The sequence below is a fragment of the Octopus sinensis genome, linkage group LG24 (assembly GCF_006345805.1).
Source record: "Octopus sinensis linkage group LG24, ASM634580v1, whole genome shotgun sequence".
Classification (NCBI taxonomy): Eukaryota; Metazoa; Mollusca; class Cephalopoda; order Octopoda; family Octopodidae; genus Octopus; species Octopus sinensis.
This window is the reverse complement of record NC_043020.1, coordinates 10690846-10704957: the sequence shown is the minus strand read 5'-3', so window position 1 is coordinate 10704957 and position 14112 is coordinate 10690846. Positions and strand designations below refer to the sequence as shown.

The 14112-nt window shown below is 40.0% G+C and overlaps 1 protein-coding gene across 1 annotated transcript in view; it reads left to right on the top strand.

Annotated features, from left to right (window-relative positions):
• LOC115223933 (tonsoku-like protein) overlaps positions 1 to 14112 on the top strand; it is a 102758-nt gene that overhangs the window by 46179 nt on the left and 42467 nt on the right. Inside the window, exons 6-9 of the mRNA XM_029794673.2 lie at positions 939 to 1059; positions 4072 to 4204; positions 5882 to 6724; positions 8375 to 8531. Coding sequence (XP_029650533.2) covers positions 939 to 1059; positions 4072 to 4204; positions 5882 to 6724; positions 8375 to 8531 — 1254 coding nt within the window. The remainder of the gene's footprint in view (positions 1 to 938; positions 1060 to 4071; positions 4205 to 5881; positions 6725 to 8374; positions 8532 to 14112) is intronic.

Here is a 14112-nt window from a genome sequence, read left to right as displayed (position 1 = left end):
CCTTTTGGGACCAAATCTCATTCTCATTGCTATGCCTCCAACTTGGATGTAATTCATTCCATTGTAAAAGAATGTTATTTTCAAGCATAAGTTTGACTGTGTCTTATATAAATAGCATGGTCAATCCACTGAGAATCACTTCTATGTTTTTCCACCCAGTATTTAATTACCTTTATTCCTAAATCATGTGGAATATTTGTGTAAACGCTTACTGCATCACAATTAAGTAAAATGAATTCAATTCTATTATTTTGGGAAAGTTGGACACTAAGTTGATGTCATCCCAGGTGAAACTAGATATGTGAGTACCTAATAGTTTCAAAATAACGCCAATAAAACTGCTTAGATTGTGGGTATGGCATGCTGGACTCGCTTTTCTAGGTCTAAGTTTTAGAACTTTTGGCTGTAGTAATTTTATGTAATCACTTCCTTATTCCTTTACTCCATGTTGAAATTCTTTTGATTTGTGTATTTTTGGTAAGCCTTAGAAGTTGCTTGGTTTCGGTTCGAAATTGGTGATGTAGTCTCTCTCTCTCTCTCTCTTTCTCTCTCTCCCTCCTTCTCTCTCTCTCCCTCTCTTTCTCTCTCCCTCCTCTCTCTCTCCTTTTCTTTCTCTCTCCTTTTCTCTCTCTCTCTATCTCTATCTATCACTATCTATCTATCTATATATATATATATCACTATCTATCTATCTATCTATCTATCACTATCTATCTATCTATCTATCTATCTATCACTATCTATCTATCTATCACCACCCACCCATCCATCCATCCATCCGTCCATCTATCCATCTACAGATCGATTGATTGATCCTGCTTGCCATCACTGCATTATGACAATTTCAAAGCTATTTTTCATTTCTATGTATAGAAAATGGTACCACACCACCACCACCACCTCCATTATTTATGTGTTTTTTTTTTTGTGCGTTTCAGGATCGAACAGCTCTGACATCTCTGATGGAATGGCGACAAAACTGTGATGATGTAGATGAGGAGGCTGAGCAACAGTATCAGTCAATGGTTCGATACCTACAGAAGAAGATGGGGATCAAAGGTAAGAAGGAGCAGCTACTAGGGAAGGGATAAGGCAGCACTTCTTTCTTTTTGTTTATTTTTGTTTCATATTTTATTTGAAATACTTTTATCACATTTCAAACATTGACAGTTTTGGTAATCTTGCGCAAAGAAAGCAATGGGTCAGAGGTCATCTTGTTGGTGGTTTAAGGCGGCGAACTGGCAGCAACGTTAGCACACCGGGCGAAATGCGTAGCCATATTTCTTCTGCCGTTACGTTCTGAGTTCAAATTCCGCCGAGGTCGACTTTTCCTTTCATCCTTTCGGGGTCGATAAATTAAGTACCAGTTACACACTGGGGTCGATGTATTCGACTTAATCCGTTTGTTTGTCCCGTCTGTGTTTAGCCCCTTGTGGGTAGTAAAGAAATAGGTTGGGTCACTCTGAAAAATCATCATAAAAATTCTAATGATCATCGTTTGCAAATATTCGAGAGTTTTAAGGAGCAGGTGTGGTTTGTAGCTATTAAGTAGGTACAGGTGTTGTTGTGTGGTTCAGAAGTTTGCTTTCCAACTGCATGGTTTCAGGTTCAGTCCCACTGCATGACACCTTGGGCAAGTGTCTTCTACTGTAGCCCCAGAATAAGCCTGTTGTGTGTGTGGAATTACAACCGTGTTTCATGGTCTGCTACCACAACAGCTCCTTTATAGGATCCAGTTAACTCAAGACATCATCAGGAGTAACCATGTCCGGTTTCGGCCCCTACTCCTCTACCGTTTTGATGTGGCGGGGGCCCCCCTTTCGGAGGTGTCTTCAGTTCTTGTGTTGGGTGCATGTCTTCTTTCTTCTTCTTTCCTCTGTTCCTTGGCCTCTTCGATGTATCGTCAGCGAGTGTCAGCCGGTGACTGACTTACTTGTCAAATTTTTCCCTTTAAATACCTTCCGCTAGGCTCCAGCAGGAAACCCCAGCAAGTTGTCACGTGACACTGTCTCACCGTAACTGACTAATGAAGGCGTGTAGTTTTAGCCCGGGCATTTTCTAAACAACCATCACCTGTCACTCAGCGAAGCTGATTCAGTGTCATATATATAAATATATATATATATATTTATATATATATGTTGTATATGGTGAATGTCTTCATCATCATCAGATCTTTATGTCCACTTTTCCATGCTCACATGGGTTGGACAAAATATTTTGAGGCAGATTTTCTATGGACACATGCCTGTCCTGTCTCCAACCCTTACCTGTTTCCAAGTAAAATAATATTTTCCATGACCAGACATTGTTTTCAGAGAAGATTAGAAATGAAGGACATTGCTTATATGATGATGACACATGTTTACAATCAGTGAGTACATAAACTGGTTTGTTAAGCTATTAGATGACTTTCTTCTACTGTCAACTTTGGTAGTTTGGTGAATTAAGTGCTAGATAACCATAGACCATGAGTGAATTCCTGAGGTCTGATGCACTCCATAAGGTTATGTAACTATCTACTTTCAAGGAGCAGAGGCTGTCATCATCATCTTCATCATCATCATTGTTCGACCGTGGTCGAGACAAGGGAATTTACCATGCTACGCCAGACTTCACGGTCCATCATAGCATTACGGAGGTCCTGTTGCTGGATGCCTATATCCCTGGAGATTACATCAGGGTAGGAGAGTATGCGCCCTCTGGTATTGTGAGTAGAGAGCTTCCAGAGGCTGTCATAGTAGTAGCAGAAATAACTGTGTGAGCTGGTATCCTATCTGTCTGATAAGATAAAAGGATGTTACTCAAAGTTACTGTAGCAGTCAGTCAAGTGGCCCTTTTTGTAGGTGTTTAGCCTAGGATGCTTGTCTGTACAGCAGTGGAATTGTCCCAAATACAGAAGCTTTGTTTCATTGTGCATCTCATGTAAGCTTTGTAGAGTCAGCAACTATTTGGGGCCTGAAGGGGACGGCCAGTTTTTTGTGAAGCAGTTTTTGTCCCATTATCAAGATGATGTCATCATTATGCATCTCATGTAAGCTTTGTAGAGTCAGCAACTATTTGGAGCATAAGGTTTTTGGGGCCTGAAGGGGAAGGCCAGTTTTTTGTGAAGCAGTTTTTGTCCCATTATCAAGATGATGTCATCATTATGCATCTCATGTAAGCTTTGTAGAGTCAGCAACTATTTGGAGCATAAGGTTTTTGGGGCCTGAAGGGGAAGGCCAGTTTTTTGTGAAGCAGTTTTTGTCCCATTATCAAGGTGATGTCATCAATGATTGTGAGGCCAGGAATTTGTAGCAACACTAAAAGATTTTGTCGTGGCTGGTAAATATGGAGGGTGGGGTAACACAACCCAGCCGAGCTGCAGCAATTTTTGTCTGGTTCCCAAAGAAACGTGCGGTCTTGCATTATCATGTTGGGAAACAACACCCTTCCTGTAGGCGAATTCTGGACGTTTCTCTTGAATTGCTGCTTTTAACTCGTCCAGTTGTGAGCAGTATTTCTCAGAATTAATTGTCTGGTTACTTGGGAGAAGCTCATAGTACAGAATTCCTTTCCAATCCCACCAGACACAAAGCAAGACTTTTTTAGAGTGAAGACTGGGGGCAAATATGTGTTTTCTTGTTTTTGTGTATATCATTTTTTTGTAATTACGGAGATGTACTTGCATAGCAAGTGACCTGATCTGAGATCGTGTGCTGAAACGAAAACAATTGCAGCGTGGAAGGTGTTTGTAAGCCATTTAAGAAACACACAAAAGCCGTTCGATTCACTTCAACATTTAAGTTTAATTTGTCAAAATATTTTCGTCGTTTTTAGTTCGTTATATATATGTACGTATGTACATACGTACATATATATAACTGTTACTTTCTCAGATGCAGCACAGATTTTTGTCAGTGAACAGGTCGCGGTCTTAAAGCGACGAAAATATTTTGCCAAATTAAACTTAAATGTTGAAGTGAATCGAACAGCTTTTGTGTGTTTCTTAAATGGCTTACAAACACCTTCCACGCTGCAATCATTTTTTTGCATTTAATTTAATATATGTGTCTCTCCATTTCCCACTAGATGTCAGTGTTTTGCGCCAGAAATTAGCCGTAACGTCAATGAACTGGGGTTCCGATAACTCTGATGACAATGATAGCCCTCCTCTAATTAATGAGACGTCCCGCAAGAAGAGAGACAGAAAAAGACCGAAAGAGTAAATATCTTTTAATTAATTCATCTTTTATTTTGACATTGAAGAACAAAAAATAAGGTTACATTATTTTGATGTGTGTTTAATTGTTAACTCCTCCTCCCGTCTAGCTGCCCCTTACTTAAGGGTTGGCAAAGGATTGGATGTAGGATAAAAGACATCCAAGCTATGATATTTCCATCTTTTGGGTTTCCTTTTTTTTTTTTCAGACATTGTGTATAGGTGCAGGAGTGGCTGTGTGGTAAGTAGCTTGCTAACCAACCACATGGTTCCGGGTTCAGTCCCACTGCGTGGCATCTTGGACAAGTGTCTTCTGCTATAGCCCCGGGCCGACCAATGCCTTGTGAGTGGATTCTGTAGACGGAAACTGAAAGAAGCCTGTCGTATATATGTATATATATATATGTATCTGTGTGTGTTTGTGTGTCTGTGTTTGTCCCCCTAGCATTGCTTGACAACCGATGCTGGTGTGTTTACATCCCCGTCACTTAGCGGTTCGGCAAAAGACACAGATAGAATAAGTACTGGGCTTACAAAGAATAAGTCCCGGGGTCGATTTGCTCGACTAAAGGCCGTGCTCCAGCATAGCCGCAGTCAAATGACTGAAACAAGTAAAAGAGTAAAAGAGAGTATCTAGGACTACATTATTATTCTATATATCTTAACCCTTTAGCATTTAAACCAGCCATATCCATCCAAATTTTCCCATTTGTTTCATGTTTAAACTGACCAGATTCCAGGCTTTCACGTCTACCTTACAATGTTATTCTTCTCTAGACAATCACATCATTGAAAACTCAAGGATATGAGATAATGCATGATGAATTCAATACAATGTGAATTTATAAGCATTATGATTGATAGAATAACCTTAACACTAAATCATTAAGGAAATGTTAGGATCATCCATCTCTACAGTCTGAGTTCAAATTCTGCTGAGGTTTTTTTTTTTTTTTTGCCTTTCATTCTTTTGGGGGTTGATTAAAATAACTACCTGTCAAGTACTGGAATTGATTAATCAACTTTCCCTTCCCCCAAAAGGTGCTAGCCCTATGCCGAAATTTGAAACTATTATTTTTTGTTTTTGAAAAGGTTGCAAGATGCAACGAAAGTTTTAGGAAAATAAAAATAAGAAATAAGTGGAAATTTTACCGGTGATTGTGTTAAATTACAAGGCACAAAATAAAATGACTCTCCCCAGACTCAACAGAAACTTATTATTATTCATCATCGTTTAACATCCGCTTTCCATGCTAGCATGGGCTGGACGGTTCAACTGGGGTCTGGGAAGCCCGAAGGCTGCACCAGGCCAGTCAGATCTGGCAGTGTTTCTACAGCTGGATGCCCTTCCTAACGCCAACCACTCCGTGAGTGTAGTGGGTGCTTTTTATGTGCCACCGACACAGGTGCCAGACGAGGCTGGCGAACGGCCACGCTCGGATGGTGTTTTTATGTGCTACCAGCACGGAGGCCAGTCGATGCGGTACTGGCTACGGCCACATTCAGATGGTTTTCTTATGTGCCACCGGCACTGGTACCACAAAACTACAAATTCCATTGATGTTCATCGATTTTGATTAAAATTGATTGGAGCTTGTTTTTTTTTAAAATTATTTTATATATTTATTTTAGTTTTTTTTTTCTCTACCACCTCTCTTTTTTTTCTTTTTTTTTATTCAGCAATCTATCGGAGTTTATTGAAGATGATAATTCTACTGGGGGATCATCAGACTCTGAAACAGAATTACGCAACATCAATGGCAGAAACATCATTGAGCAGGAATCGGCAACTGATGCTTACAGGAATGCCATGTCAACTGTGGGTAGTAGTGCAAGACAGCGTTTGCACAAAAATGAGTGCAGCAGCAAATCGCTGCGGCGACGCAACAAAGGTGGATCCAGGAAGACAGCTTTGATCTCATCAGAAAAATATGTCGATAGCGATTGGCTTATTGAAGATGTCCAACCGTCCAAACGGAAACGTCTTGCTCCGAGGGGTAATTGTTTTACCACAGGAACAGCTGTTCGGAAAAGTTCTGAGTGTAAGGATTCTTCATCCTCCATCACAGCGACGAAACCAGGTTCCTCCTCCTCCTTAAGGCGCTTCAAGTCAAGGACATATTCTGTTATTGACGAGGAAGATGACAATAACAGCAATGACAGCAGTGCCAGCAGCAACTCTCTACCTCCGTCAAATCTTGACATTAATTTACCTGATACCATCGGCAGCACCTTTGCTGAACAACACCAGTTTAGTAGTGAGAATAGATTTGGTTCTTCATTTATACCTGAGTCGAACCAAGAGGCTGACACACTTTCACAGATATTCCATCATAATTCTGATCACAATTTGGCTGATGCTGCAAACTTCACGGATTCAATAAAGAAACCATCTACATCATCATCATCATCATCATCACTGCAGTTAAGAACTGACAACGTTTCCTCTGGAATGGTCCAGATGGTGTCCAAAGTGTATATTAAGGTTGGCACACTCTACTTCTGTGTACCTCTTTCCCCCAGGTAAGCTCAATCTATCTACATCTAAAACAATCTATCTACATCTAACACAATCTATCTACATCCCCCAGGTAAGCCCAATCTATCTACATCCCCCAGGTAAGCCCAATCTATCTACATCTACCTACAATCTATCTACATCTAACACAAGATTAACTTTACCAAAATTTAAAGCAGGGGTTCTCAACTAGTGTCCGTACGGACCCTGGGGCTCTATAGATGCAAACATAGTAAATTGGGGATCCATGGTTATTTTTCAGGGGCCATGACAAAAAAAAAAAAACTGTGCTTCAGGCCAGTAAAGTTTATGTGTGATAAATTGGTTATACTTCCACAATACACAAAAATATTTTAACAATTTTTATACAATTCTTACTAATATCTCTATATATATAAACGGCAAAATGTCTGTGTGCGTGTCCTTTATACAAATCCACAATTTTTCAATTAGAGGTGCTCGCACTCTAAGATAAAGATAAATGAAAAGATGTATAACTTCCTCATCACCTCGACCATGACCATCCCTACAACCACCACTACCATCATCATCATCATCATCATCATCGTTTAACGTCCGTTTTCCATGCCAGCATGGGTTGGCTGGTTCGACTGGGGGCTGGGAAACCAGAAGGCTGCACCAGGCTCCAGTCTGATCTGGCAGTGTTTCTACAGCTGGATGCCCTTCCTAACGCCAACCACTCTGAGAGTGTAGTGGGTGCTTTTTACGTGCCACCGACACAGGTGCCAGGGGAGGCTGGCAACGGCCATGATCGGCTGGTGCTTTTTATGTGCCACCGGCATGGAAGCCAGTCAAGGCGGTGCTGGCATCGGCCACGTATGGATGGTGCTTTTTACATGCCAGGGCAGGCTGGCAACGGCCACGAACAGTTGGTGCTTTTTACATGCCATTGGCACGGAAGCCAGTCACGGTGGCGCTGGCATCGGCCACGTATGGATGGTGCTTTTTACATGCCAGGGCAGGCTGGCAACGGCCACGAACGGTTGGTGTTTTTTACGTGCCATTGGCACGGAAGCCAGTCACGGTGGCGCTGGCATCGGCCACGTATGGATGGTGCTTTTTACATGCCAGGGCAGGCTGGCAACGGCCACGAACGGTTGGTGTTTTTTACGTGCCATTGGCACGGAAGCCAGTCACGGTGGCGCTGGCATCGGCCACGTATGGATGGTGCTTTTTACATGCCAGGGCAGGCTGGCAACGGCCACGAACGGTTGGTGTTTTTTACGTGCCATTGGCACGGAAGCCAGTCACGGTGGCGCTGGCATCGGCCACGTATGGATGGTGCTTTTTACATGCCAGGGCAGGCTGGCAACGGCCACGAACAGTTGGTGTTTTTTACGTGCCATTGGCACGGAAGCCAGTCACGGTGGCGCTGGCATCGGCCACGTACGGATGGTGCTTTTTACATGCCAGGGCAGGCTGGCAACGGCCACGAACGGTTGGTGCTTTTTACATGCTACTGGCACATCAGTTTGGAAAATTCAATGTAAAATTTATTCATAGATTTACAGAAAGAGATCTGTTCATGCATTTATAGATGTGTGTATGCATTTGTATGTGGAAGTTTGTGCATGCATGTGTGTGTGTGTGTTCTTGTGTTGGTTCTTGTTTACTTAATAAATTGTCTGTTCCAGTGATCGTTTGAAAACAATACTTTGGCTCAATCAAGAGACCTCTCGCCGTGTCTATGCCCAGTGCCAGTTGAAGCCAATTCTGTCGCTGACCACGAAATCTGGGGCCCTTCTTGATCCTGATGACAAAATCTCTATGGTCATTGAAAATGGAGAAGAGGTAAGATGTTCTGTCTAGTATTTTCCTTTTAAAGCATGTTTCCAAGGCAAAGTGATTTAATTTTCACACTCACTCTGTATAAGTAGAATTCTACATACATATAACATTTGATGATGATGATACGTGTGTGTGTGTGTATATGGCAAATAAAAGATGGAAGATGGAACATACGAGAATTTATTATTAATTACGACAATTGTTTCTACATGCCTAGCATTGATTCCTCATGGGTGGGACACTCAACAACTGGTTCAGAGGCATCCAGTGGTGCAGATGTATCTCGTTGGGTGATAAATAAATACAACTTGTTAAAACAACTGTTTCGCAATGTAACTTTCCGTTTTGTAGAGAGAAAAGCAGCCAGACGGAGAAAATATTTTCATTTATATAGAAGATCAAAAATAAAATCACAGATGGCAAAAAGAGAAATGAACACACAATCCTGTGAGAAAAGTGTTAAAAACAACTATTAACAGTTATGGGCGTATAAATGCCCCTGGGCATACAAGCATCCGCAAAAATGTGAGCATGCATACACATGAGGTTTGGTGCACTCATGATCACAAAGTGAGTTAGCTATCAACTTGGTGTTTATAAGAATGGGGAAATTAAAAGTAATCTTAAGTCATCCATATCTTAAACTAAATTAAATTAAGTTAACGGTAACTCAAAATTCATTCTCACTGGATTGTGCAAAAGTACATTTGTATGCGTGTAGGCATCTCGAGAGTCGTTCAGTTCTATTAATGATCTTCTCGTTATTCCACAGAATAGACAGGGGATTTCTCAGAGCAGAGACAACATCTCCTGGAAATTATTTTGTATGGTTTCACATGCCTTACTATGGACCACTTAATGCTGTACTTCATTTTATCCTCCTTCAGTTGCCATACAAAATCTGTCAAAGATGTCGAATGTCTCTTATTGATTGTCTTAAAGCTGGCAACATGGTTACAATAACGATTCTTAAATGAATCAGCGCCGTCTGCCCAATGTAAACATACGGCCCTCCCCTTGTCTGCACTGTACATTTATATACAAGATTTGTACTCATACAGAGGTTCATCAAAGGACATTTTGATTTTTCTCTGCTTGGGCATTTATCGTATTTATTTGTGTGTGTATATATATATCACCGTGACCAATCAGCCTATCAGATGTTGCTACACATCGCTGGTCACAATGCGCTTCGCATTGTTTTAGCCTTCAAATGACGCCACCCCGCTTGGCTAAGCGAGCAGGCCAACAGAAGAAAGAGTGAGAAAAAGTTGTGGCGAAAGAGTACAACAGAGATCGCCACCACCCCCTGCCGGAGCCTTGTGGAGCTTTGGGTGTTTTCGCTCAATGAACACTCACAACACCCGGTATGGGAATCGAAACTGCGATCCTACGACCGTGAGTCCGTCGGGCCATTGCGCCTCCACATATATATATATATATATATATATATATATATATACACACACACACAAATGTGTAATGGTGTTTGTGGTTACTCTAACTCCTCCCACACCGTCCAACTGATTTTAATGACTTTTGGCACATAGGTAGATCACATGCCCTTAAGTTCAAATAAGACTGGAATTTTTCAAAACCTTGATAATGCTCAGTTGACTTCGATTTTTGTGAGGTCAAGTGTACGTTTGAGTAGAAATTCCCATAACAATGTTATTTTTCCTGCAGCTTTTGCACATTTGTCTGATTTTCATATATATATATTTGTTTACATGTATGTATGTAGGCCTTGTGAGTGAATTTCATACACAGAAACTGAAAGAAGACTATTGTATATATGTGTATATTTGTGTGTGTGTGTGTGTTTGTACCCCTGCCATTGCTTGACAACCGATGTTGCTGTGTTTACATTTGCATAACTTAGCAGTTCAGCAAAAGTCACTGATAGAATAAGTACTAGGCTTACAAAGAATAAGTCCTGGGGTCGATTTCTTCAACTAAAGGCGGTGCTCCACCATGGCCGCAATCACATGACTGAAACAGGTAAAACAATAAAAAAAAAATTATGCCGTTTATATAAACTGAGTATGTGTGTGTGCCTGTATGTGTGCACCACTAAAACTCGAGAACTACTCAACCGATTTCATTCATATTTTACACAGGCACTACTTAGGGTCCATGGAGTGTCATGGGCCAACAATATTTTCAATATCTTGCCTAATGCAAGCCTGGAGCAATCTCTTAAACTGTTTCAGTATTCATCATCATCATCATCATCATCCGTTTTCCGCGCTAGCACGGGTTGGACGGTTCGACCGTGGTCTGGGAAGCCAGGGGCTGCACCAGGCTCCTGTCTGATCTGGCAGAGTTTCTACAGCTGGATGCCCTTCCTAATGCCAACCACTCCGCGAGTGTATTATGTTAAACAATAACATCTCTGTTGTAATTTGAGATAATATTTTCCCTATTAATAGTTTCACTATATATATAATATATTGATAGTGAAGCTATTATCTCACATTACATACACACACAATGTGTGTGTGTGTATATGTATGTATGTATGCATGCATGTATGAATGTATATATATCTGCACATATGCATGTATCTATATAGTGTTTATATAGATGTATATGTATACATGGATATGTATAGATGTATAAATATAGTAACAAACTAAGCAAAAGAATACCTTCAAAGGGGTGTGTAACACATCCAAGTCACTGATATGTTAGTTGAATAGCACATAAATATGGGTGTAATATATTATACCCATATTTATGTGGTGTTCAACTGATGTACCAGTGAATTGTTTCTACACATCTAGCATCGATTCCTCATGGGTGGGACGCTCAACAACTGGTTCAAGGACATCCGGTAGTGCAGATGTATATGATAGATACATACAGCTTGTTAAAATGTGATAAATACATACAGCTTGTTAAAATGACTGTTTCGCAATGTAACTTTCCATTTTATAGAAAGACTAGCAGTATTGCCCGGCTTTGCAAAATAGTCACATTTAATTCAAAGCATTAAAAATGTTATGAAAACAATTGGTATGTTATATTATGTAATGTTATATTATGTAATATTATATTCATAGTATATTATTTTATGTTATAATTATATTATCTCTCTATTTAGTTTTATCTAATGTGTGTGTATATATATATATATACACACATACACAGACATACGTATATGTGTGTGTGTGTGTGTATTAGAAGAAATAAGGTACTCAGAATTCTGGATGGTTTTATATTTACACATTTTTATTAATATGTCACATATTTTTATAAATCATATATTAGCGCTTGCATCTACTCTAGTAGATTCTTCAGATTTGAAGTTTTTGAGGGGATTCCTCTCTTTTTATAGTATTATTGAGTGTGTAGGGGTGGTGAGAGATATAGGGTAGTAAAAGAGGGTGGGGAATGGGGAGAAATTGAGAGAGAGTGTGTGTGTATCTGAAAGGAGTGTCAATGGAAAAGAGAAGGAAAGAAAGAAGGAAGAGAGAAAGAAGAAAAAAATGTATTTACATCTATACAGCTGGTCAGTTCTTTCATTAGAAAGTGAGGAGTTGATTCTTGGCCTTTAAGAATGGCAAAACTAAGTGGCTACTCTAAGGAAGGGGAGAGGGTCTTGTTTTGGTAAAAGTTATTTTTCAAAAGTTTGTCTGGATATATTATCATCATCATCATCATCATCATCCTTGTCCAATGTTTGATTCCTCTTGCTGGTATGGGCTGGAAAATCTGGATGTAAGATTGTCATCATCATTGTGCAGTGAGAGAGAGAGTGTGTTTTTTTGTGTGTGTGTGTGTATGTGTATCTGAAAGGAGTGTCAATGGAAAAGAGAAGGAAAGAAAGAAGGAAGAAAGGAAGAAGACTAAAATGTGTTTACATCTATACAGCTGTTCTGTTCTTTAAACAAAAAAAAAATATTTTTGAAAAATAACTTTTATTAACCAACTTTTCATCTTCTATTGAAAGAACTGACCAGCTGTAGAGATGTAAACACAATTTTTTCTTCTTCATTTCTTCCTTCTTTCTTTCCTTCTCTTTTCTATTGACACCTCTTTCAGATACACAGGCACACACATACACATACGCTTGCACACATACACATACAAAAAAAACACACTCTCTCTCTCTCTCACTGGACAATGAGGACGACAATTTTACATCCAGATTTTCCAGCCCATACCAGTACGAGGAATCAAAATCGGACAAAGATGATGATCATGACAATTTTTTGAAAAATAACTTTTATCAAAACAAGACCCTCCCCTCTTCCTTAGAGTAGCCACTTGGTTTTGCCATTTTTAAAGGCCAAGAATCAACTCATCACTTTCTTTTGAAAGAACTGACCAGCTGTATAGATATAAATACATTTTTTTCTTCTTTCTTTCTTCCTTCTTTCTTTCCTTCTCTTTTCCATTGACTCTCCTTTCAGATACACAGGCACACACACGCATAAAAAACACACACACTCTCAATTTCTCCCCATTCCTTACCCTCCTTTACTGTCCTATATCTCTCTCCACCCCTACACACTCAATAATACTATAAAAAGAGAGGAATCCCCTCAAGAACTTCAAATCTGAAGAATCTACTAGAGTAGATGCAAGTGCTAATATATGATTTATAAAAACATGTGATATATTAATAAAAATCTGTAAATGTACAACCATCCAGATTTCTGAGTACCTTATTTTTTCTAAGATATATATATATATATATATATACACTCTAGCCTCAGGCCTGCCAAAGCTTTGTGACTGGATTTTATACATGGAAATTGAAAGAGGACTGTTGTTTATATTTCTATATTTGTATGTGTGTGCTGTGTTTGTGCCCTCACCATTGCTTGACAACCAATGTTGCTGTGTTTACGTACCTGTAACTTAGCCGTTTGGCAAAACACACCTATAGAATAAGTACTAGGCTTACAAAGAATAAATCCTGGGTTTGATTTCTTCGGCTAAAGGCAGTGCTCCAGCATGGCTGCAGTCACATGACTGAAACAAGTTAAACAATAAAGAAACTATACCATTTTAATCCTGAGCAACTCTGAGTACCTCTACTAGTATCAATATAAAAGTAATAATTTGACATTCTGGTATACACCTTGTAGTCATCATCATCATCATCATCGTTTAACGTCTGTTTTCCATGCTAGCATGGGTTGGATGGTTCGACCGGGGTCTGGGAAGCCAAGAGGCTGCACCAGGCTCCAGTCTGATCTGGCAGTGTTTCTACAGCAGGATGCCCTTCCTGACGCCAACCACTCTATGATTGTAGAGGGTGCTTTTTACATGCCATCGGCACAGGGGCCAGGCAATGTCCACGATCAGTTGGTGCTTTTTATGTGCCACTGGCATGGGTATCACAACTACAATTTCCATTTTATTTTTATTTTGATGTTGATGTACTTGACTCAATAGGTCTCCTCAAGCACAGCAGGTCACCCTATGATCCAAGGTACTTTTGAATGTGCTGGAGCTGGTTATGCAAAACTGGTGTAGGATACAGCCGTGAACTCACTTTATTTGTCGGGTCTTTGCAGTCACAGCATATCTCCAGAGGTTTCAGTCTTTCATCATTGCCTCGCTGAGGCCC